At 51.5% G+C, this 24,616-nt stretch overlaps 2 protein-coding genes across 3 annotated transcripts; both read left to right on the top strand.

Moving 5' to 3' along the window:
* The first annotated feature begins 259 nt into the window (after nt 1-259).
* On the top strand, nt 260-13,328 carry LOC117719884 (aldehyde dehydrogenase family 3 member B3). Its single transcript, XM_034518287.2, has 10 exons — nt 260-335; nt 5,083-5,245; nt 5,705-5,815; nt 6,055-6,175; nt 6,294-6,379; nt 6,491-6,572; nt 6,881-7,267; nt 7,682-7,848; nt 9,505-9,604; nt 10,795-13,328. Exons 1-10 carry the CDS (start codon nt 298-300, stop codon nt 10,977-10,979), a joined length of 1,440 nt encoding a protein of 479 aa, XP_034374178.1. The 5' UTR covers nt 260-297; the 3' UTR covers nt 10,980-13,328.
* A 351-nt stretch (nt 13,329-13,679) lies between these two features.
* Nucleotides 13,680-24,315, top strand: LOC117714070 (aldehyde dehydrogenase family 3 member B2). Of its 2 annotated transcripts, none has more exons than XM_034510693.2 (10): nt 13,680-13,860; nt 20,178-20,340; nt 20,746-20,856; nt 21,098-21,218; nt 21,337-21,422; nt 21,534-21,615; nt 21,924-22,310; nt 22,677-22,843; nt 23,363-23,462; nt 23,721-24,315. In XM_034510693.2, the coding sequence occupies exons 1-10, from the start codon at nt 13,823-13,825 to the stop codon at nt 23,903-23,905; spliced, it is 1,440 nt and encodes a 479-aa protein (XP_034366584.1). In that variant the 5' UTR covers nt 13,680-13,822; the 3' UTR covers nt 23,906-24,315. The 2 variants fall into 2 exon arrangements, with proteins under 2 accessions (XP_034366584.1, XP_076770814.1); XM_076914699.1 differs by having other exon boundaries at nt 13,774-13,860; nt 20,132-20,340.
* The last annotated feature ends 301 nt before the right edge of the window (nt 24,316-24,616 follow it).

Raw genomic sequence — 24,616 nt, forward strand, 5'->3', positions numbered from 1 at the left:
GTGGAGCCTGGTGAGATTTGCCTGAGGCATTTTCCCTTCCAGCTAGCTTTCCAGCTGCCCCTCCATACCTTGGAAGCCTGCCTGTCCTGTCATTCCAGTTCCCCTCTGTGGAGCAGGGAAGAATTGATAGAGGAAGGGTGTGAGGTTTAAAAGCAGCTACCCCACAAGGACAGAATCACCGTGATGTCAGGCGTGGGCGCTGGCATGTGGTCCAAGGACGCTTAGAGCAATCGGCAGAGGCAGAGGCAGAGGCAGGAGCCAGCGGGGTAGGAGAGGAGCTGCACATCTGGAGCCAGAATGTCCACCAAAGGCAAACACCCACAGCCTGAGCAGGGGTAGGTGCACCTGCTGAGAGGCGACTTAGGGCTGTAGAGTGGGACCAATGGCTAACAGAGGTGAGATGAGGGGGTCACAAGTCAGGGGAAGGGCCAGGAGCCCAAGGGGTTGAGCCCACTAAGGAGCCTAGAACTGCAGAGTGATAGGTGGACCAGAGAGCTCATAGCAGGGATGGGGCCAGGGGGATGGTGGTCTTGATCTTCCTTGTCCTTCTGAGCCTCACATCCCTTAAAGCACCCAGCTTCCTGTGGGGTAGGGACAAGCCATGTTTTTCCTGGAGGAGTTTCAGGTGACATGAGGCAGCTTTGTGGGTATATGGGGACCTGGCTGTGCTGTGACCAGGTTTTTAAAAAGAAAGGGACTTCTTGGGAGACAAGTCTAGAGCTGAGTTTCTGGTCAAGTTAAAAAAGCCACGTTCCAGCAGGGCGGAGTAGCACAAACCTGTAATCCCAGAATTCTACGAACTGAGGCAGGAGGATCCTAAACTCAAGAATTCAACTATGTATTAAATTCTGTATCTAAAAGTAAACAGAAACCGAGACCAGAGATGCATCCTAGTAGAGAGTGCTGGTCTAGTGTGTAAGAAGCAGCCCTGGGCTTCATCCCTAGCTGCTGTGGGTTGCCCTGCTGCTGTCAGTATTTTGATGTTAATTCTGCTTCCCCAAGAGAGGCTGCAGGAGATCACCTACTCTGGTGTTCTTACAGGGCCTTCTCCCCATTCTGACGGGTCTCAGAGGGAGAAGAGAGAGTGGGAGGGAGGGCGGGGGGGGGGGGAAAGGAGAGGGAGAGGGAGAGGGAGAGGAAGGGAGAGAGAGAGAGAGAGAGAGAGAGAGAGAGAGAGAGAGAGATCGCTCCAGGGTTGGGGCGGGGGAGTGTGGACATGTTCTTGTGTTTCCAGAACTGTGACATTCTTTTCATTTTTTAAAAAAATGTATTTAGTGTGTGTGTGTGTGTGTGTGTGTGTGTGTGTGTGTGTGTGTGTGTGTTTGTACCAGCGAGAATGTGCAAGTGCTATGGAATGCCTGTAGAGGGTGGAGATCAGAGCTCAGTCTGTGTGGCTTGTTCTCTCCTTGGACCATGTGCACTCCAGGTATCCGAGCTCCGAACTCAGGTCATTTTACTGAGACAGCTCACCGATGTGAAGTGTTACTTTTTTTTTTTTTTTTTTTTTTTAAAGATTTATTTATTTTATTTATATGAATACATTGTAGCTATCTTCAGACATACCAGAAGAGGGCATCCCATTACAGATGGTTGTGAGCTACCATGTGGTTGCTGGGGATTGAACTCAGGACCTCTGGAAGAGCAGTCAGTGCTCTTAACCACTGAGCTGTCTCTCCAGTCTGAAATGTTACATTCTTATTGTAGAAAATCTTGAAGCTTCCGAAAGGTGTTGGTGATAAAAGGTGTGATCCTAGCGTATAGGAGCAGAGACAGGAGGTTTGCTACAAGTTCAAGGTTACTAGGGAGTACCAGGTAGCTAAGGCTGCATAGTGAGACCTGTCTCTAAATACATACACACACGCATGCACACACACATGCATGCATGTGAGGCTGAAGGGATGACTCAGTGGGTAAAGCCTTTGCCACACAAGTATGAAGGCCAAAGTTCACATCTCCTACACTCAAGAAAAAGCCGAGTAGGTGTAGCAGCCCATGTGCTAACCCAGGGCTTAAAAGTCAGACGAAGGGAGGGGGACCCCTGAGCGAACCTAACTAGCTAACATAGACAAATTTCTAAGCTGTGGGGCAGTAAGTAAATAAAGTAGACTATTGGAGAAAGCAATCAGTGTTACCCTGCAGCCTCTACACATACATGTACACATACACTTGTACATACACATGAGTCCACATACATTTGTACACACACACCACGGACTACACGTTGGCACATCACCATAATATTGGTGAGAGCAGAGGTCTGTGGGGTCAACAGAGACCTATTGATCAGCAGCCAGTGTGAGTAGGACAGATCTGCTGGCCTCTTGGAGCCTTGGTCTCCTCATCCTTACAATGGGACAACAGTATCTGTGAGGCATTGTTATCCCACTCAGGAAGAGTAACCGTCACTTTTCCTTACAGCCTTGTTCTGTGTTGGATGTGGTCTGCACAGAATCCACACCGGCTCCCTGTGAAGTAGGTCCAATCAAGACAACTGTCCCTGCTACACCCCATTTCTCACAATCTGCACCCCAAGGCCTTTGCCTTGCTGCCCCACATTCACAGTGCACAGTGTCCCTGTGTCTTCACTGCAGTTAGAGCCGGGATGACAGCTCTCTGGCCTGCCTTTATGCTGCTGATCCTTTATAATTACAGACTCTTGCCATGTAACTGACATGTCAGTCAGTGATAGTCAATGTGTACAACCGTCACCCTACAGATTATAATCGAGCTGCGTGGAGTAGGCTGCCTCACATTAAGGAGCCCCAGGGACCTTACTACATCCCAGCTTCAGTCCCAGGGAGGCAGTAGGAAGGATGGACACTGTTAGAACCATGGGTAACCTGACCAGTAGCTCATGGAGCCTGGGCAGGGGGCATTGTGAGGACTGGTGACATGTCACCCCAGAAGGAGATCTAGGTTATAGAATCTAGGCCAATTGTTCCAGTTGTCCAGGGAGTGGGAAACCAAGTAGCCCTGGCCAGGCCCAGGTCCTCCAGGTCCTCCCTGCAGGGAATGGCCCCTGGTATTCCTGGCTAGGGGTCTAGGTGGGGACTCCCCCAGGTCTGGCTGTAAGGAAGGAGGGCCTGGGTCCCCATTCAGCCCTGACAGGAGGTGAGTCTGCTCAGGGACAGTTCTCATCAATATTGCTGTGAGCTGCCTCCTTCTGTAGGGCCCAGGGGAGGGGGACCTGAATGTGGAGGCCTCAGCTGGGAAATCAGCTGCTCTATCATGGGGAGAAGGGAAAGTCTGCATTCTTCTGTCTCCCCACATTCCTCAGCTGGGACAGCCCTTGAGAGCCTGGCTGCTCAATTTAGCCTCTTGTTCTTAAGAACAGGCTCTGTCCTAAGAGTTCTGTCCATAGGGGGTGCTGTCCTGAGAGTTCTGTCCACAGGGGGCGCTGTCCTGAGAGTTCTGTCCACAGGGAACGCTGTCCTGAGAGTTCTGTCCACAGGGGGCGCTGTCCTGAGAGTTCTGTCCACAGGGAACGCTGTCCTGAGAGTTCTGTCCATAGGGGGCGCTGTCCTGAGAGTTCTGTCCACAGGGGGCACTGTCCTGAGAGTTCTGTCCACAGGGGGCACTGTCCTGAGAGTTCTTTTCACAGGGAACACTGTCCTGAGAGTTCTGTCCACAGGGGGCGCTGTCCTGAGAGTTCTGTCCACAGGGGGCGCTGTCCTGAGAGTTCTGTCCACAGGGGGCACTGTCCTGAGAGTTCTGTCCACAGGGGGCCACTGTCCTGAGAATTCTGTCCACAGGGGGTGCTGTCTTGAGAGTTCTGTCTGGAGCCTGGGCAGGGGGCATTGTGAGGACTGGTGACATGTCACCCCAGAAGGAGCTCTAGGGCGTAGAGTCTAGGCCAATTGTTCCAGTTGTCCAGGGAGTGGGGAACCAAGTAGTCCCAGCCAGGCCCAGGTTCTCCAGGGAGGAGGGAGAGTTATGTCCACAGGGGGCGCTGTCCTGAGAAGACAAGTTACTGGAAAGAATTAAATGTTTAAGTCTGGCAGACACTGTCATCCATTGTAAGGATGAGGAGACTGAGGCTCCAAGAGGCCAGCTGTCCCTACAGGAGCTCTACTCCAAAGGGTACTGTTTTGCAGCTGTCCACTGTGGGGCACTGTCCTGATTTAAACTCTGCTCACAGGGAGTGCTGCCTCAGGAGCACTATTCACAAGCCTGTGGTGACATTGGATGAACTCTATCCATAGAGGATGCTGTACACAAGGGTGTGTCTGGGTTTCAGTGAAGAAGTCGATGACTGGCTGAGGTCCAGGGGAAGATATAGATGCTGGTAGGAACAGGGCCTAAAGGGCACACAGCAGGGATGCCATTTCCCTGCTCCCTCCAAGGGCCATGACCAGGTCCCAACATGGGCTGCTCCCACTACACAGATGCAAAGCTCACACCTGTATTCATTCACGTCAACACAAAAGCTAAACAAGGGTACAGATACACACACACACACACACACACAGAGAGAGAGAGAGAGAGAGAGAGAGAGAGAGACAGAGAGAGAGAGACAGAGAGAGAGAGACAGAGAAACAGAGAGACAGAGAGACAGAAAGAGAGACAGAGAGAGAGACAGAGAGAGAGACTCAGACTCAGAATTCAGATGCTTGTTCAGACACATAAAGACACATGAACAAAGGCATTCGTTTGCACATGGGCATACAGCAACAGCTATGAAAATTGAGCCTTGTGGGTTGGCTCGTACTTTTCTTTCCAGCTGTGTGGGAAGTAGAGACAGGACAATCAGAATATCCCAGGACACTTCTAGCAATATAATACTTTGGAGGCCAGCATGAACTACACGAAATCTTGTCTCAAAACACCAAACAAACAACCAACCAAACAACAAATAACTAAAACAAAACCGGAACAAAGCAAGCTCCATACTCACCAGCATTCAGAAGCACTCAGCACCACAGCAGTCCATGACCTGGGAGGTCAGTGGAGAGAGAGGACACACTTTGAAGACCATAAGCTTCTGAAGGTGGCACAGACCATGGAGACCATGGGTAATTAAAGGTGTCGTAATGACAGTGACAGTCTCAACCACTCAGTTAACTGCCCAAATTTCTATTTCAGGATAGACCCTTTTGAGGAAAAGCTACAGAGGCTGAAGGAGGCCTTCAACACAGGAAAGACAAAGATGGCCAAGTTCAGGGCTGAACAACTGCAGAACTTGGGCCGCTTCCTGCAGGACAATAGCAAGCAGCTACATGATGCCCTGGATGCAGACCTGGGCAAGGTGATGTAGGGTATGGGGGTGGGACATGTATCCTTAGAGATACAGAAGTGCTGTTCTGTCCTTCCCAGGCTAGCCATATCCTTTCTGAGATCTTGAATCCCTAAGAAGAGTTACACACCGCAATGTGGTGAACTGTGTGCCCAAACTGTGTCCTGCATATGTATTCCCTGCCTCGGATGCAGAGTGCAGTATTACCTCAAGAACACGCAAGCAAGTCCTTTTCCTGAGTGCCAGCTTCATGGCTGTTCTTGGGTCACAAATAGGGAAACTGTGGCCCTTGGGTTAAGTCACTTACCTAAAGTTACATGACCAGGGACTGACAGGTCAGAATTGTAGTCCCCATGGAACCACCATGCTGCCATTTCACTGTGTTTATATACGTACTCAAGGGAACTGTCTCAAGCCTATCTAAATGGTAGGCCCCAGCTCAGCCTTGAACCTGACTTCCCCACCCCACAGGCAGCCTTCGAGTCAGACATAAGTGAGATCATCCTGTGCCAGAATGAGGTGGACCTGGCCCTCAAAAACCTGCAGACCTGGATGAAGGACGAGTCTGTGTCCACCAATTTGGTGAGCACCATTGGCTGAGATGGAGGGTGAAGGTGGCAGTGGGGTGGCAGGGCAGGGACAGCCTGCCCTACGGCCATTTCTGCCCTTGAGTCCAAAGTAAACCAGTCTTCTCATGTGGGGACTCCATCACCCAGGCAGTGTGTGGGGTGGGGTGTGTGTGTGTGTGTGTGTGTGTGTGTGTGTGTGTGTGTTTGGGGGCTCTTACCCATCTGGCATCTGACTATGGTTCTGCATCCTAGCTCACAAAGCTGAGCTCAGCCTTCATCCGGAAGGAGCCCTTTGGCCTGGTGCTTATCATTGCACCCTGGAATTATCCTTTGAACTTGATGATCATGCCTTTGGTGGGGGCCATTGCTGCAGGTGAGTGGGGTTCTGAACCCTCCCGGTCTGATGATCCTTCACAAAGAAGGCTTCCAGAGTTCTGTGAAGGGTGCAAGCACCAGCCTCCCCTCTCTACTTCCCCATTGGCTCCTGTCAGGAAACTGTGTGGTGCTGAAGCCATCAGAAATTAGCAAGAACACAGAGAAGGTGCTGGCAGAGCTGCTGCCCCAGTATCTGGACCAGGTGAGCATGGCTCTGCCTATCAAGGAGCTGGCATCCCCATACCCCTGTGCCGGCCAGTGGGGAGGTCCTCCTGCCTGGGTCTGCCTCCTGAGCTGCCATCCTGCCTTGTAGAGCTGCTTTGCTGTGATGCTGGGTGGGCCGGAGGAGACCAGCCAGCTGCTGAAACACAAATTTGACTATATCTTCTTCACAGGTAAGGAGAGCTCTGTCCAGGATCCTGGGGTAGGGGACAGCAGATAATACAACAATGCAAAAGCATTGTGGGGTAAGGCCATAGGCCACAGGAGGGGATTAATCCAGAGGTGGAAGTGTCCCTGAGGGTGGCTTTCCAGGTCCTCTGAGAATCTTGGAGATTGGCTCCTGGGTGGTCAGGATGGAGGCAGACTCTAGGAGGTAGGTGGAGCAGCCCAGAGCTTGGGTTGAGAAAGGTCTCTGTGGAGAGAGGAGGCCAAAGTTAATGCCTAGACCAGTTAACCAGGTGCCTCTTGACCATGTTCTCAGGGAGTCCTTGGGTAGGCAAGATTGTCATGGCTGCTGCTACCAAACACCTGACACCCATCACCCTGGAGCTGGGGGGTAAGAACCCCTGCTATGTGGATGACAACTGCGACCCCCAGACAGTGGCCAACCGTGTGGCCTGGTTCCGCTACTTTAATGCTGGCCAGACCTGTGTGGCCCCCGATTATGTGCTGTGTAGCCAGGAGATGCAGGAGCGGTTGATACCCGCCCTGCAGAATGCCATCACGCGTTTCTATGGAGACAACCCACAGACCTCCCCCAACCTGGGCAGAATCATCAACCAGAAGCATTTCAAGCGGCTCCAGGGATTGCTGGGCTGTGGCCGTGTGGTCATCGGGGGCCAGAGCGATAAGGGAGAGCGCTACATTGGTGAGTCTCCTGCCCCTGTCACTGGCACACAGCCCACCTTGGCTGAGACCCTTCCATACTGAAGGGGCCTTTCTGGACCTAAAGTCTGAGCCCACAACTGAGTTCTAGCTTTTGGTGGTAGGAGCCCCCACACTGTGCTTCTTCACCTGTGATTCCTCAGTTCCCGCTGTCCCACAGACAAGCCCGCTCAGCTTCATCCCTGTTCTAGGTTTTCAGGGTGTGGTTTAAATTCCTGTCCTACCCTCTACTGCCCCATAACCCATAAGGCCAGAATCCCAGACACTAAGTTTCGAGTCCTCATAAATCAGACCCTGAGATTCCCCATCCTTGAATCCAAGCTCTCTCCCTGTCACAGCCCCTATCCCTCTGCAAGTCCTGCCTGTGGAGAGGCTGAATCTACTCCTGTGTCTGCAGCCCCCACAGTGTTAGTGGACGTGCAGGAGGCAGAGCCCGTGATGCAGGAGGAGATCTTTGGTCCCATCCTGCCCCTGGTGACCGTGAGGAGCCTGGATGAGGCCATTGAGTTCATCAACCGGCGGGAGAAGCCGCTGGCGCTCTATGCCTATTCCAACAGAGCTGAGGTGGGTGCAGTTTCCACAAGTGGGCTATGGGATGGGAGGCAGCAGAGAGCACAGAGCCCCTCTACATAATCACAGAATTTCAGGGATGCGGCTTAGGCTCTGTCCTCACCTTCCCTCTTAGAAGGTCCCCTCCAAATCCCACCCACACCACACTGGTTTTCCTGGACACCACACCTGGATGAACAAGTATTCTTGTATCTTTTTTTTTTTTTTTTTTTTGAGACAAGGTCTTATGTAGCTGAGGCCTCATACTCGCTATGTAGCTGAGAGGGCTTCAACTCCTGACTTTCCTGTCTTCTCATTCATAGTTGTGTGATGACACAGGTACACACCATATCTGGTTTCAGGAGCTTGCCAAGCTCCGCCAACTAAGCTACATCCCCAAGCCTTCAACACTGGCTTTGTAAATACAGTTTTTATTTGAGAATACATTTCTGGAAACCACAAAAGCAGTGGATTTCCCATGTATCCCCCCACTCAGTTGTCCCATGAAGAGCCCTGACACAGGGCCAGGAACCAGGAAACCTCAGGAGCCAGGAAATCTCCCTGGCCATGTGCAGCTCTCTGGCACTCGGAGGCAGCCTTTACTTCTAGGGCAATCTCTCTGGAAACCCTATGCCTTTCATTGAATTGAGAGGAACCAAGAAACTGGCGTGTTCCAAAGAACCAGGAAAGAACCTCAGATCTCACCACCGCTGGCCCTCCACCCGTGCCCCTCCCTCCATCCACCTCCCTCCATGCTGCCTGTGCTTTTGACCCTACTAGGCCTCAGCCTGTGAGGCCAGGTCTTTGAAACACCCCAGTTTCTTGGTTCCTCTCAATTCAATAAAAGGCATAGGGCTTCTAGAGAGATTTCCCTAGAGATAAAGGCTGCCTCTGAGTGCCAGAGAACTGCTCATGGCCAGGGAGATTAATAGTCACTTGGTCAAGGTCTTGTCTGCCAGTTTCTCTGCTGGGAGCTGTTATAAAGCTTCCTGAGTGTTGGGGCAAGCATCTGAGCTGACCTCTGGGGAGGTGGAGATGCTGCAGATCTTCAGAGGATGTCAATCAGTAGGCTACTGCAGATAAGATCCTAACTCCAGGGGGCAGGGGATTTTCCACCAGAGTCATTTATCTAGACAGAGTGTGTGTGTGTGTGTGTGTGTGTGTGTGTGTGTGTGTGTGTGTGTGTGTGTGTAGTTTGCTTTGTTTTCTGAGGCAGGTTCTTGTAGATTAGGTTGGTGTGTTGAGTTCCCTATGTAGCTGATGACAACAACCTTTACCTCCTGGGGACGATGCCAGGCTGATAAGCCCAAACTTGACCTTAGAGGCCCAAACTCGCCCCACAAAGGTGTTCACTTCTCTCTCCTCTCTTTCTTAAGAACAGTCTCAGTTATAATGGACTCAGCAGCCCTCTCATCCCCCTTTCCTGGGAACCCTCCATGACCACCTGGTCCCTCACTCCGCCTCCCTTCTGCCTGTCTCTAGCCTCACACCTCCTCTTTAGGATTACGTTTCAACACTCTGCCAGGGCCACTCACAGGCTGATACACAGGGAATATGTTCCCAGCGTTGGGGTCCAGGAGTCTGTCCTATCAGATCTCCCCCTTGGACCTCAAGCCCTCACTGAAACAAGGTCCATTCTGGTGTGCTGCCAAGTTCCTCCTTCTCTCCCAGGTCGTCAACCAGGTGTTGGCCCGGACCAGCAGCGGGGGCTTCTGTGGGAACGACGGCTTCATGCACATGACCCTGCCAGGCCTTCCTTTTGGAGGAGTGGGTAGGTAGCAGCAGAGCCCTGCCCTCGTGGGCTGATCCCCACCTGCATCCCCATCCCACTGCTTGACCGCATTAACTGCAGAGGATGCGCTCCACTCTCAGTGCCCAGTGCAGTGGGCAGGAGCGGGAGCCCCTCTCCTCTGACAGTGTCCACCTAGCCTGTCTCTCTCCCACTTCCCTACCTTCTGTGGTGGAGACTCTACGTGGCAGCTTTGTGAGTTTTAAGAAAGCCGGCCTGTGGCTGCCAGCCACCAGCACCTTGACTTTCATCAAGCAACACTTGTCCTCAGCTGCCCATCCCCCACATGGCTGTGGGTATTTTCTAATGGCTGCATACTTACCCCTTCAGCCTTCCCATGTCCCTGTAGACGTAGGTCTGGAGACTTCCACTTCCAGGATGCCTGGGATTCGAATGTGGAGATGCAAGCCCCACAGGCAGAGGTGACTTTGGCAGCCACCTTCCCTCTGAGGCCACTTCATTACTGAAAGGCTATCCTGTTCCCTCCATCCGGTAATTCTCAGTAGTGGAGTGAGTGACAGATGAGCCTGGTCCCTCCTGGTCTGTCTCAAGACCTGCTCCCTTCTCTCTCCCTCAGTTTTGTCTGCTGTGGCAGCCACTGAGCTTGGTCCTAACATGTCACCGACTGCCAAAGCTCTTGTCCCCAAGCCTGAATCCTTTGGGTTTTCACCCACTATATTCATCTGGTTGACTTCACAACCGTCTGGCCTCTTTCACTCCAGAAATCCCAGCTTCATGGCTCCTTACTTTACCATTCCCCAGAACTTCCCTGGATGGATCCTTGTCCCTTCCTAGACAGTGGAACTCAATTGTGTCTAAAGAGTCAGTTAATTTGTAGCACAGTCCTAGGAGGGTGCCACCATCATGGAGGACAGGCAAAGTCACTTACTCAGGGTGGCATAGCTATTCAGGACAAAGCTGGGATCTATCCCCAACTCCAACCACAGCAGCCTGGGTTCAGAATGTAATCCACTGCTCACTGTCTGCTTATTCTGGTAATCTGGTGCTGGTGCTGGCTCAGGGCTCAGCCTTTCACACACAGTGCTTTATTTAACCCACTGGACAAATGGAGAAACAGAGTCTCAGATATCCCCCTTGTCAGAGCCAAATCTGTGCAATATCTTCTCAACTGTCCACTGAAGGACTAACCCTATGTCCTATGCTGCCCACAGGATCAAGCGGGATGGGCAGGTACCATGGCAAGTTCTCCTTTGACACCTTTTCCAACCAGCGTGCCTGTCTGCTGAGCTGCCCTGGGATGGAAAAGCTGAATGACCTCCGTTACCCGCCATATAGTTCCTGTAGGCAGCAGCTGCTAAGATGGGCTATAGGCTCCAAGAGCTGCACCCTCCTGTGAATGTGACCCTGACTCCTCTCTCCTGCTGCTCTGCCCCAACCTACTTAAGCTTTCAGCTGCTTCCAAGTACCCAGTGGTTTCCGAAAGGCAAGAATCTGATCCAGCCTGGGAATACCCCACTTCAGGAACTTTTTCTGAACACACCTGCAGCTAGGCAGGACCTGTTGGTGGCTGGTCTAGCCTTTTCCCATAGCACATCACTCTCAGCAGCTTAGACAGAGAAGCCCCCTCCCCAAGTTTGGACAGATCTGGTGACTTAGGGGAACTTTTTTTTTGTCAGATCATAACAGAATCCCAAAAGACAGAGGCAGTTGCTCACAACTCCATCCACACCTGGAGGGTGGCTTTGTTCCACCTGAAGTGACATGATCATGAACCCAGATAATTGGTGAAATCTGAAGTGTGTCTGTCATTGGTTACTTTCCTGTAACTTCTATTAAATGACCTGATGTGGGCAAGTTCAACCGGGCAGGATTTGCCAGGCAGTGGTGGCACACGCCTTTAGTCCCAGCACTTGGGAGGCAGAGGCAGGCAAATTTCTGAGTATGAGGCCAGCCTGATCTACAGAGTGAGTTCCAGTGTCTGTTCCAGGACACAGAGAAACCCTGTCTCAAAAAAAACCAAAAAAACAAAAACAACAACAACAACAACAAAAAAAAAAAAAAAAAAAAAAAAAGAGGGAAGGATTCTCTTGTAGCTAATGGTTAGAGGGCTCGGTCAGTCTCAACATGTGATAAAGTTAAGGATCCTGCCAAGATTCTGGCCATACACACAGTGTTTCCTTCAGTCACAGGTGTCCTCATCAGAGAAAAGCGGAGGGTGAGGATGAGTTCAGTTGTAGAGTATTTTGTCAAGCTTGTGAGAGGCCAGGATTACTGAAGGAGAAAGATGTGTATGGAGTAATGTGTTTTGAGGGAAGACAGAAAGGATTAGATGTGTCTTGAGACAAAGGTTGTGTAAAGACAGGAGGAGACTGGAGAGGTGTGGCTACAAACCAAGGATTCTTGACAGTCACCTGGGGCTGGAAGAGTCAGGCTCTCCCACAGGCTTAGGGAACAAGCCTCCCCATATTTTGTTTTTGTTTTTCTTTTTTTCCTCTGTGAGACAAAGTCTCAATATGTAGTCTTGGCTATCCTGGAACTCATAGCAATCCTCCTGCCTGAGCTTCCCAAGGACTAGAACTATAGATGTGAACCACCATATTCAGTTTGGTGTACTTCTGTCTTCAATGTTGTGAGAGAACACAGCTCTGTTGTCTCGGCCACTTTGGGACATTTGTCCCTACAGCCCGGCACAGGACAGAGCAGGGGACAGGAAGCTCCCTAATGGTTTGACTTCACACTCTGCCCATTGCTCTCAGGATCACAACTGTGCGGGTTCCTCTCTGGTTTAGTCTTCTTTAAAATGCTTCTCTACTGAGTTAGGTTTCACACAGCCTGTAGCCTACACAGTGTAGCTTCACAACTGGGGGTGGGAAGTCATCTTTGGGACCTGCCTGATGCTCTTAGCAAGGTCACCCTGGAGAAGTCATCCTGTGCCCCACCCCCACTCCTACTGTGCTCCCTTCCTGGACCCACATGGGCAGGAAACTAGCAAAGACTCATGGGCCAGAGCTATGCTGTGGCTCCCACTGGCTGAGCTTCAACCACAAGGAAAGGTTATGCCAGACACTGACTGGCAGAGACTTTCTCTGCAACCCTGAACTGGGGATGTGTTTGATGTCTGGGTCAGGGAGGAGTGGGGCATAGGGTCTGGTCACCAGTGAGGGACAGTGGCAGAGCTGATCTCAGTCTCCTGCTTCTCAGACCCTAGGAGGTACTCAGTGAGGCATGGAAAGACTGGGAGCCTCTAGTGCCATGGCCCCAGGAACACTGACTTGTGCCAGAAGCTGTGGGCATGTCTTCTCGCTCCCAGGAGAGTCTCAGAAACACTCATGATTCTAAGGGCCTGGGAGATGTGGTTAACAGCACTGGCTGCTCTTCTAGAGGACCTCAGTTCAGTCTCCAGCACCCACGTGGCATGTCACACTATCTGTGACTCCAGTTCCAGGGGATCTGATGCTCTCTCTGACCCCATGTGGTTATCAGGCATGCATGTGGTGCACAGATACATGCAAGAAAACCACACACACACCATACACACATATATACACACATAGACATACACACACATTTATGACATTAAGCTCAGAGAGGTTAAATAATTTGACTAGGACCTCACAGTAAATAGGAAATAAAGATGGGACACTTCCTCACTGGAGCAATTCCTCTGCCTGCAAAGTTTCCTCTGCAACTGTCAGTGCCCTTTTGCCTATTCCATGTGTGTCATTTGGTCACAGGAGAGTGAAAATAAAAGTCCCACACTTTTTTCTTCTAGATAAGAACACTCTCATTGTATGTGTGTGTGGGTGGGTGGGAGAGTGGAGATGATTTAGCCCCAGGGGGCTTCCTGGAGGAGGTGGTATTGCTGTCAAGAGCCTAGTAAGGTTTGTCTTCACCTCTCACCCTCATGACTTTTCTCCTCACTAGCTAACTCCTTTCCGCTTTTCCAGAACATTCAGACCCACAGAGAAGCCTGTGCAGCCTGCCATTCCAGTTCCCTTAGAGCTGTGCCCAGGAGGCAGTGAGGGAGGGAGGGCGTGGGGGTTTTGGAGGCAGCTGCCCCACCCATCACCTGCTAGAGCTTGAAAACCAGGCCCTGCACTGCCAGGTAGGGCAAGGTAGTGTGGTCCCACCTAGCAGGATCGGCAGAGGCAGAGCGAGCCTGGCTCAGAGGAGCCACACATCTGGATCGACAGAGGCAGAGCGAGCCTGGCTGAAAGGAGCTGTACATCTGGAACCAGAATGTCTGCTTTGGACACAGGCTCGGAGCCCTCTCCGGGGTAGGTGGGGCTGCTGGAGCGGCTGGCAAAGGGGTCTCAGTACAAAAGGCCCAGGGTGGGGGACAGTTGTGTTGGGAACAGGATATGGAGTCAAGGGTGAGGGGCAAGGCCAGGAGCTGAGGGTTTGAGACCAGCAATGAGCCTAGGGAGGTACTCATTACACCAGGACCCGGGGCCTAGATCAGAGGTACATAGTCATCTGCCCGGTTCTTCTGAGCCTCACATTTCTGTTACATATAGGAAAGATCCAAGAGTCCCGGGACTAGGGACAAACCTCATCCTGTTTGGAGGAGCTCCATGCTGCTAAGGTGGCAGCCATATAAGCAGATGGAGACCTGGCAAGGGACACCAGAGCTGTGACCAGGGTCAGAAAGGAGGGGACTTCTTGTGAGGCATGGCCAGAGCTGAGAAGTTTGTTTGTTTGAGTCAGGATCTCGCTGTGTAGTCATCATGGCTGTCCTGGAATCCACTATGTAGACCAGGCTGGCCCCAAACTCACAGAGATTGGTTTGCCTCTGTCTCTGGAATGCTGGTGTGCACTACCACACCCAATTCAGTCTTAGGTTTAAAAAGCTATGTTACCAATGGGGCACAGTGACTTACGCCTGTAATCTCAGCTCTCTAGATTCTGGGATAGGAGGAGCATGACTTCAAAGACAGCCTAGACTGCATTGTGAAAGTTGTTTCAAAGAAAATGAAACTGGTGGGGCTGGGGATGACAGAGGGCTTGCATAGAGTGCATGACGTTCTGAGTCTGACCCCCAGGACTGCACACACGGAGTGTAATGGCACATCTATAATCCCAGCACTTGGGAGGTAGGAGTGGAAGCATGAGGGTCAGGGGTTCAAGGTCATCCTTTGATAGATACCAAGGCTAACTTAAGCTACATGAGATCCGTTATTACCCAACTCCCATGCCCAGTGTGATGGAGGGCACATACCTTTAATCCCAGAACTCCAAGGCAGAGGTGGTCGGGGCTCTGTGAGTCTGAGGCCAGCCTGGCATACACAGAGAGTGCTAGGCCAGCCAGGGGTGTGCAGTGAGATCCTGTCCTCTACCTCCACATACAGTGATTCTCATACATCAAGCAAAAGCCAGCTGGTCATGAAAGCCCACCTGTGAAGCCACCGTTGGGAGGCAGAGACAGGGAGCCCCCTCGGTTGTGACAAGTAGAGCATCTCAAGGACTGAGGTCTGGGTTCAACGATGCATTCTGCCTCATTAAAGAAAGGGAACTGAGGAAGATAGCAGATACCAACCTCTGGTCTCCACACGCACCTGCACACACACCTGCATGCATGCAAGCAGTCGCTCATATGTATGAATACACACACCACACATAGATGCACACATAACTCCTCCACGCACACCAAATGGGATACATATTAGAACATGGTTACAGTGCTGGTGTAGGAGAGAGCTGTGGGGACTGAAAAACACCCACTGTCTATCAGACGCTTGAGGAAGCTGTTCTCATTTCCTTTCTGTCAATGTGATAAAACACTGTCCAGAAGCAGCTTAGAGGAGAAAAGGACTGATGTCAACTTACAGGTCAGAGAATATCACCAAGGGAAGTCAATGCCAGTGCTAGCTCAAAGTCAAGGAAATATAGCAGAAACCATGGAGGAGTCTGCTTTCTGATTAGCACACAGGCTTATTCTCAGCTAGCTTTCTTACACAGGCAAGGACCACCTACCTAGGGAATGGTGCCACCCACAGTGGCCTAGGCTCTTCTATATCCACTAACAATCAAGACAATCCCACACAGGCAAATTTGGTCTGGGCAATCTCTCATATGTGATTCCCTTCTCAAGTGACCTTAGGCTGTGTCAGGTTGACAGTCAAAGCAAACTGGGACAAATCAGCTTGACTCTCTGAGCTTCACTTTCTTATCCTTAGTATGGAGTAATAATACACACTACAAGGCTTAAATAAGATGAGACATGCCACCCCTCTGTCCAAATGCCAGTGTTGTATGTGGTGTCCATAGAATCTACCCCGGCTCCCCATGAAGCAGGTCCCATCAAGACAACTGTCCCTGCTATGTTGCAGCCCGAGCTGCCCCACGTTTGAGGGCCAAAAATGTTGAGAACTGCTCTACCCCACGTTTGGGGTCCAAAATGTCTCGGACTGTTCTGTCAATGTTTGGACCTGCACTGCCAAAAGCCTTGGGGACTAAGTTGTTAGAGCCTGCACTGCCCCAAGCTGCTCCGGTCTGTGGGTCGGGGTTCAGCAAGAGAGAGAGTGAGGATGGATGTGAAGAATGGAGACCAGGCAGAGTGTGATTCAATCCCGTTTATTCTTCAGTCTCTCTTCCTAGTCCAAATCCCAAGTCTTGAGTTCCTAGTCCCTAGTGCCTCCAAGTTTCTTCTTCCTCAATGCCTAATTCCTACTCCAAGTTGTATTCCAAGTTGTACTGTAAGTTGTACTCTCTAACCTAATTCCTAGTTCCAAGTTGTACTCTCAGTTGTACTCTTCCAAGTGTCTAATGTCTACTCCTACTCCTAGTGTCTGAATCTCTGTTACTCCAAATTGTTCTGAACTCTCCTGTCTGCCTCTCACCTTTTATATGTCTCACTTCTAAGCCACATCTCTAAGTCACGCCTTTAATCATGTCCTTAGGTCTTGTCTCTAAATCTGATCTCTAAGTCACACCCTTAAGTCACACACCTTTAAGTCTCACACACCCAAGGGAAAATCCTGGGTATCTAAAGCAAGATGTTATCAGAGTGTGCTCAGCAGTTGCAGGCTAATGTAATCAAGTCTCTTATCAGGGCATATGGCTCAAGATGGCTGCAAGGATGATAGCCGCCTTCTGTCAGCTCCCCACACTGCTATACCACATTTCTCACCCCAAGGCCTTTGCCCCGCTGCCCCACATTCACAGTGCACAGTGTCTCTGTGTCTTCACTGCAGTTAGAGCCGGGATGATAGCTCTCTGGCCTGCCTTTATGCTGCTGATCCTTTATAATTACAGACTCTTGCCATGTAACTGACATGTCAGTCAGTGATAGTCAGTGGGCACAACCGTCACCCTACAGATTATAATCGAGCTGAGTGGAGTAGGCTGCCCCACATTAAGGAGCCCCAGGGACCTTACTACATCCCAGCTTCAGTCCCAGGGAGGCAGTAGGAAGGATGGACACTGTTAGAACCATGGGTAACCTGACCAGTAGCTCATGGAGCCTGGGCAGGGGGCATTGTGAGGACTGGTGACATGTCACCCCAGAAGGAGCCCTATAGAATCTAGGCCAATTGTTCCAGTTGTCCAGGGAGTGGGAAACCAAGTAGCCCTGGCCAGGCCCAGGTCCTCCAGGTCCTCCCTGCAGGGAATGGCCCCTGGTATTCCTGGCTAGGGGTCTAGGTGGGGACTCCCCCAGGTCTGGCTGTAAGGAAGGAGGGCCTGGGTCCCCATTCAGCCCTGACAGGAGGTGAGTCTGCTCAGGGACAGTTCTCATCAATATTGCTGTGAGCTGCCTCCTTCTGTAGGGCCCAGGGGAGGGGGACCTGAATGTGGAGGCCTCAGCTGGGAAATCAGCTGCTCTATCATGGGGAGAAGGGAAAGTCTGCATTCTTCTGTCTCCCCACATTCCTCAGCTGGGACAGCCCTTGAGAGCCTGGCTGCTCAATTTAGCCTCTTGTTCTTAAGAACAGGCTCTGTCCTAAGAGTTCTGTCCATAGGGGGTGCTGTCCTGAGAGTTCTGTCCACAGGGGGCGCTGTCCTGAGAGTTCTGTCCACAGGGAACGCTGTCCTGAGAGTTCTGTCCACAGGGGGCACTGTCCTGAGAGTTCTTTTCACAGGGAACACTGTCCTGAGAGTTCTGTCCACAGGGGGCGCTGTCCTGAGAGTTCTTTCCACAGGGGGCACTGTCCTGAGAGTTCTGTCCACAGGGGGCACTGTCCTGAGAGTTCTTTCCACAGGGGACACTGTCCTGAGAGTTCTGTCCACAGGGGGTGCTGTCCTGAGAGTTCTGTCCACAGGGGGTGCTGTCCTGAGAGTTCTGTCCACAGGGAGTGCTGTCCTGAGAGTTCTGTCCACAGGGGGTGCTGTCCTGAGAGTTCACAGGGGCAATGTTGTAAGATTCTGCTCACTGCCAGGGATGTGTGGTGGAGCAGGTTGTGGTGGAACTTTCCTGAGAGTAGCTTTGTCCACAGAGGGGCACTGTCTGCATAGATGTGTGTATGGATTTCTTTAACTAGAATGGTGACCTGCTGATGTCCAGGGAGGATATAGGTGCTAATGGGGTAGGACCTCAAGTGGATTCAGTGAGGTGTTGTTCCTGTTTCCCTCAGGACTATGAGCAGGTCCCAACTGATATTTTGTAATGCAGTGAGATGATGTAGCAGGAGGGGGCGCCTTAGTGGGGGCCCATGCTGAAGCACACCCTCTCCCCACAGGTATTAGCTATAAGAGGGGTCTAGTATGAAATTAAGTTTATTTGAGACATGGAAAGGGGATTTAGGGGGAGGGAGTAGAGGCAGAGAAAGAACGGGAACAGGGAAGGACAGAAAGTGAGACGAGAAAGAAAGGAAGAGGGTGGCCGGGAACACATGGAGAGAGAGAGATGGGCAGGGGGTGGGACAGGAAGGGAGAGAGAGGAACCTGAACAGTCTTTAATACATGAGCCAGAATCATACCTGGCTGTTGCTAGGTAACTGTTGGGCAGAGCCTAGAGAAAATGCTAACACAAACATGGGCTGCTCCTGCTCACACATGCAAAGCAACACCCATTCCCACCCAACTCACCACACAAGACACATGTGTACAGACACTCAGGTGTAAAGATGCACCCACTGACAGACACTCCTTATATGTATGTAGACTTGAAAATGGGCACACATGAATACAAACACACAAGCACATGCGCACACAACCATATAAGTATCAGCTTCATAATTGGAGGCAAGCCTGGGCTACTGTTGTGTGGGAAAACTTTTCCTGGGGTGACAGAACACATATATCTACTCACCCTAGATAGGAATACCATGACAAGCCTAAGTATGGATACCACCAAAGTTCAACTTGAGGAACCAATAACTTTACAGGTTATGTACAGCAATATAGGTAAGGGGTCACTTAAAGGAGCAGAAATGACTCAAAGACAGCTGCTTCACCAAGGCCCAACCAAGCATGAGTGACAGCTCCCAAAATATGGGAAGCCCACTCAGGAGGCAGAAGCAGGTGGATCTCTGTGAGTTCAAGGCTAGCCTAGTCTACAGAGCAAGTTCCAGGACAGCCAAGGCTACACAGAGAAGTGCTGTCTTGGGGTGGGAGCTGGGAAACTGGAGCTCACTGCACAGCCTGCAGACAACTTAGTGGGGTGGAGAGTGTCCTTTCCAGGTGGCTCTGTTGGTCTCAGTCTCTTCCAGGCAGTTCTGGTTCTCCTACAGTGTTCTTTGCAAAGGGGCTATACACATCTCCCCTTATGCTGGCAGGGACACACACACACACACACACACACACACACACAGAGAGAGAGAGAGACAGAGAGAGACAGAGAGAGACAGAGACACAGAGAGAAACAGAGACAGAGAAAGAGACAGACAGAGACACACACACAAACACAGTGAGAGACAGAGAGACAGAGACAGAGAGACAGACAGAGAGAGACAGAGACACACATAGAGAGCACGCGAGAGAGACAGAGAGACAGAGAGAGACAGAGACACACACACATACAGAGAGAGAGACAGAGACAGACACGCACAAACACAGTGTGAGAGAGACAGAGAGACAGACAGAGACGGGGACACACACACAATGAGAGAGAGAGACAGAGAGACAGAGACACACACAGCGAGAGAGAGACAGACACACACACACACACACACACACACACACACAGGCTCAGGTATTTAACCCTGTGAACTTTGATGACCTGTGCTCCATTGCTGGGACTAACTGGAAACTGGGAGACTACAAATCTGACCTCTGACCTTCACATGCACGTGGTGTGAGTGCCTCTCTTCACGCCCAATAATAAATAAAATTTAAAAGAAAAAAAGAAAGAAAGTTGTGACATTGCTTATTTCAAACAATTACAAAGAAAAAGTTGTAAAAATAAAACCAAAATAGTAATACAACTAAAACAAAACAGTAACCTGTGTGTGCATACAATTCCATTATGTGGCAACTGGCCCATATGGTCCATGGGGGATATGAAACTCAGGGTTGGAGGACAGGGCTTGGAGAGGATGGGAAAGTAGGGTGTGGTCAATGTGTATTGGGGGGCTCTCTCAGGCCCTGGGGCTCATGAAGCTTTCCCCAAAGGTTGATAGGAGCACAAACTACCAATGAACACTGCCCCACTCTGCAGGGCAAGTCCCTTTGAGGCCACACTACACAGACTGCGGGAGACCTTCTATGCAGGGCGTACTCGGCCTGCTGAGTTCCGGACAGCGCAGCTGCAGAGCCTGGGTCGCTTCTTGCAAGACAACAAGCAGCTGCTGCAAGATGCACTGGCTAAGGATCTGGGCAAGGTACTGTATGGAGGACGAATGGGGCATCTGGATGAGACAGCTATGCCCGTCCTGAGCTGGACCACATCCTTTGTGACATTTTGTGCCCTTGAGGAGGACCAAACCTTCCAGTTTATTTAATGCTTCCTCTATGCACAGACTGCAACATTAACTAAAAACACAGGGCCCCCCTGAGAGGCCAACATAACTGTTCTCAGGTAACAATTTGGGAAACTGGGACACTCAGTGTTAAGTTGCTAGCCCAAAGTCTCAAAGCCAGGCAGTGACAGGTCAAAATTGCAGTCCCCATGGAACCACCATGCTGCCATTTCACTGTGTTTATATACGTACTCAAGGGAACTGTCTCAAGCCTATCTAAACGGTAGGCCCCAGCTCATCCTTGAACCTGACTTCCCCACCCCACAGGCAGCCTTCGAGTCAGACATAAGTGAGATCATCCTGTGCCAGAATGAGGTGGACCTGGCCCTCAAAAACCTGCAGACCTGGATGAAAGACGAGTCTGTGTCCACCAACTTGGTGAGCACCATTGGCTGAGATGGAGGGTGAAGGCGGCAGTGGGGTGGCAGGGCAGGGACAGCCTGCCCTACGGCCATTTCTGCCCTTGGGTCCAAAGTAAACCAGTCTTCTTATGTGGGGACTCCATCACCCAGGCAGTGTGTGGGGTGGTGTGTGTGTGTGTGTGTGTGTGTGTGTGTGTGTGTGTGTGTGTTTGGGGGCTCTTACCCATCTGGCATCTGACTATGGTTCTGCATCCTAGCTCACAAAGCTGAGCTCAGCCTTCATCCGGAAGGAGCCCTTTGGCCTGGTGCTTATCATTGCACCCTGGAATTATCCTTTGAACTTGATGATCATGCCTTTGGTGGGGGCCATTGCTGCAGGTGAGTGGGGTTCTGAACCCTCCTGGTCTGATGATCCTTCACAAAGAAGGCTTCCAGAGTTCTGTGAAGGGTGCAAGCACCAGCCTCCCCTCTCTACTTTCCCATTGGCTCCTGTCAGGAAACTGTGTGGTGCTGAAGCCATCAGAAATTAGCAAGAACACAGAGAAGGTGCTGGCAGAGCTGCTGCCCCAGTATCTGGACCAGGTGAGCATGGCTCTGCCTATCAAGGAGCTGGCATCCCCATACCCCTGTGCCGGCCAGTGGGGAGGTCCTCCTGCCTGGGTCTGCCTCCTGAGCTGCCATCCTGCCTTGTAGAGCTGCTTTGCTGTGATGCTGGGTGGGCCGGAGGAGACCAGCCAGCTGCTGAAACACAAATTTGACTATATCTTCTTCACAGGTAAGGAGAGCTCTGTCCAGGATCCTGGGGTAGGGGACAGCAGATAATACAACAATGCAAAAGCATTGTGGGGTAAGGCCATAGGCCACAGGAGGGGATTAATCCAGAGGTGGAAGTGTCCCTGAGGGTGGCTTTCCAGGTCCTCTGAGAATCTTGGAGATTGGCTCCTGGGTGGTCAGGATGGAGGCAGACTCTAGGAGGTAGGTGGAGCAGCCCAGAGCTTGGGTTGAGAAAGGTCTCTGTAGAGAGAGGAGGCCAAAGTTAATGCCTAGACCAGTTAACCAGGTGCCTCTTGACCATGTTCTCAGGGAGTCCTCGGGTAGGCAAGATTGTCATGGCTGCTGCTACCAAACACCTGACACCCATCACCCTGGAGCTGGGGGGTAAGAACCCCTGCTATGTGGATGACAACTGCGACCCCCAGACAGTGGCCAACCGTGTGGCCTGGTTCCGCTACTTTAATGCTGGCCAGACCTGTGTGGCCCCCGATTATGTGCTGTGTAGCCAGGAGATGCAGGAGCGGTTGGTACCCGCCCTGCAGAATGCCATCACGCGTTTCTATGGAGACAACCCACAGACCTCCCCCAACCTGGGCAGAATCATCAACCAGAAGCATTTCAAGCGGCTCCAGGGATTGCTGGGCTGTGGCCGTGTGGTCATCGGGGGCCAGAGCGATGAGGGAGAGCGCTACATTGGTGAGTCTCCTGCCCCTGTCACTGGCACACAGCCCACCTGGGCTGAGACCCTTCCATACTGAAGAGGGCCATGTTGGACTCTGGATGTGAATCTCACCATTAGTCCTTGTATCCTGGAGTTAACCTATTCTTGAGCCATAACTGCACCTAAGCCTGTGACTCCTCAATGACAACCTTAGGCCCCACAGCTTAGACTCACTGAGCTCAGACCCTGTTGTCTGGGCTTTTCATTGTCCCAGGAGGTCAGGTCCCTGGACACTCAGACCCTGAATCCTGAGACTCCAGATCCTGAGTCTGCCCAGTCTGGAGCTGTGTTCCCATTCTTGCCATGACAACGAGCAAGGCTGTTTCTTCCTTTCTCCACAGCTCCCACAGTGCTGGTAGACGTGAAGGAGACAGAGCCCGTGATACAGGAGGAGATCTTTGGTCCCATCCTGCCTCTGGTGACTGTGAAGAACCTGGATGAGGCCATCAATTTCATTAACCAGAGGGAGAAGCCACTGGCGTTGTATGCCTTCTCCAACAATAGCCAGGTGGGGCCTCTCAGGGCTGGGGCCACAGATTGGGTGAAAAAGGGACAGACTGGTCACACCTCCTGCTTGGGGCTTTAGACTAATACTGCAAGTTTGAGCAGCCAACCTGGTTCCATTGAATACTGCACAAAGACACCTGAAGACAGCACACAGGCAGGGCCACAGGTGCCAGGTACATGATTGGCCGGCTATTGACCGTAAGAAGTGTGCTAGGGAGGCCCCTCCCCCTTCTGAGCCATGCATAATTCCTTACAAGACTGATGGACAACATCATTCCCGACCTCACAGGCAGTGCCTGCCTGGCTGCAGTGGGGATCCACTCTCTCACACACAATTATAATGGCCTCATGCTCATGATAATAGGCATTGTAAAGTGCGCCACCTAGTGAGTGCTTAAAATAAGGGACTGCTCAGTGCAAGAAGGAACTGGGGGAGGCAGTGCAGAAGGGAGGGCTCTCTATTCCCCAGGAGACTGTTAGAACTCACCCACTCATCCCTGCTCACTTCTGCCTCTTTTAGGTGGTGAACCAGATGTTGGAACGCACCAGCAGCGGTGGCTTTGGAGGCAACGATGGCTTCCTCTACCTAACTCTACCAGCTCTGCCCCTGGGAGGAGTTGGTGAGTTCCTGCCCTACCCCCACCCCCCAGTCCAGTTCTCATCCCAGAAAGTTCTTTGCTACTCCACTTGGATCTAGCCTCTGGGCCTCTTATGGCCTCAGTTTCCCTATCTGTAAATCGCTATTTGATTGCCCTGCCCTTCTCTGAGTTCCCCTGCAAGCTCTGAGCTTCTGGTTCTGACAGGTCCTTCCCAGGCTGGCATGCAGGGCTCCCCAGGTGCTGTCCTCACAATCTCTCTTGCTCTCTGTGTCCTTGCAGGCAACAGCGGGATGGGCAGGTACCACGGCAAGTTCTCCTTTGACACCTTCTCCCATCAGCGTGCCTGCCTGCTGCGCAGCCCTGGGATGGAAAAGCTGAATGACTTTCGTTACCCGCCTTATGGTTCCTGGAACCAGCAACTGATAGGCTGGGCCATGGGCTCCCAGAGCTGCACCCTCCTGTGAATGCCACCTTGACTCCTCTCTCTCCTGCTGCCCTGCCCCAACGTACCTGAGCTTTCAAGCCCCCAGTGGTTTCTGAAAGGCAGGTGTCTGGCCCAGCCTGTGAACACCCCACTTCTGGAACTTTTTCTGAACACACCTGAAGCCAGGCAGGACCTTCAGATGGCTAGTCTAGCCCTTTTCCATAGCACAGCACCCTCAGCAGCCTTCTGATCTTCTGCTTAGACAGAGAAGCCCCCTCTCCAAGTTTGGGCAGATCTGATGACTGAGAGGGACATTTTGTCAGGGTCCCAAAAGACAGCAGTTGCTCACAACTCCATCCACACCTGGAGGGTGGCTTTGTCCCACCTGAAGTGACATGATCATGAACTCAGATCAGATTAATTGGTAAAATCTGAAGTGTGTTCATTGGTTACTTTCCTGTAGCTTCTATTAAATGACCTGACATGGGCAAATTCAGGGGGAAAAGATTTACTCATGGCCCATAGCACCAGAAGTTTTCATTCCCCCAAGACACAGCAGACATGACAGAATACAGGTTACTTCATAGGATGGCAGGCCAGGAAACAGCATGAATAACAAGGAAAGCATGGTTGATTAGTTTTGCCTGCTCTGGATCCAGGCAGGGCTGTGTATATATGTATTGGACACATCTCCACTCCTAGAAAGATGTAATGAGTAGTAGAATATGACATTTGAGACTTGGGGATAAAG

The sequence above is a fragment of the Arvicanthis niloticus genome, chromosome 1, assembly GCF_011762505.2.
Source record: "Arvicanthis niloticus isolate mArvNil1 chromosome 1, mArvNil1.pat.X, whole genome shotgun sequence".
In the NCBI taxonomy this organism is placed as follows: Eukaryota; Metazoa; Chordata; class Mammalia; order Rodentia; family Muridae; genus Arvicanthis; species Arvicanthis niloticus.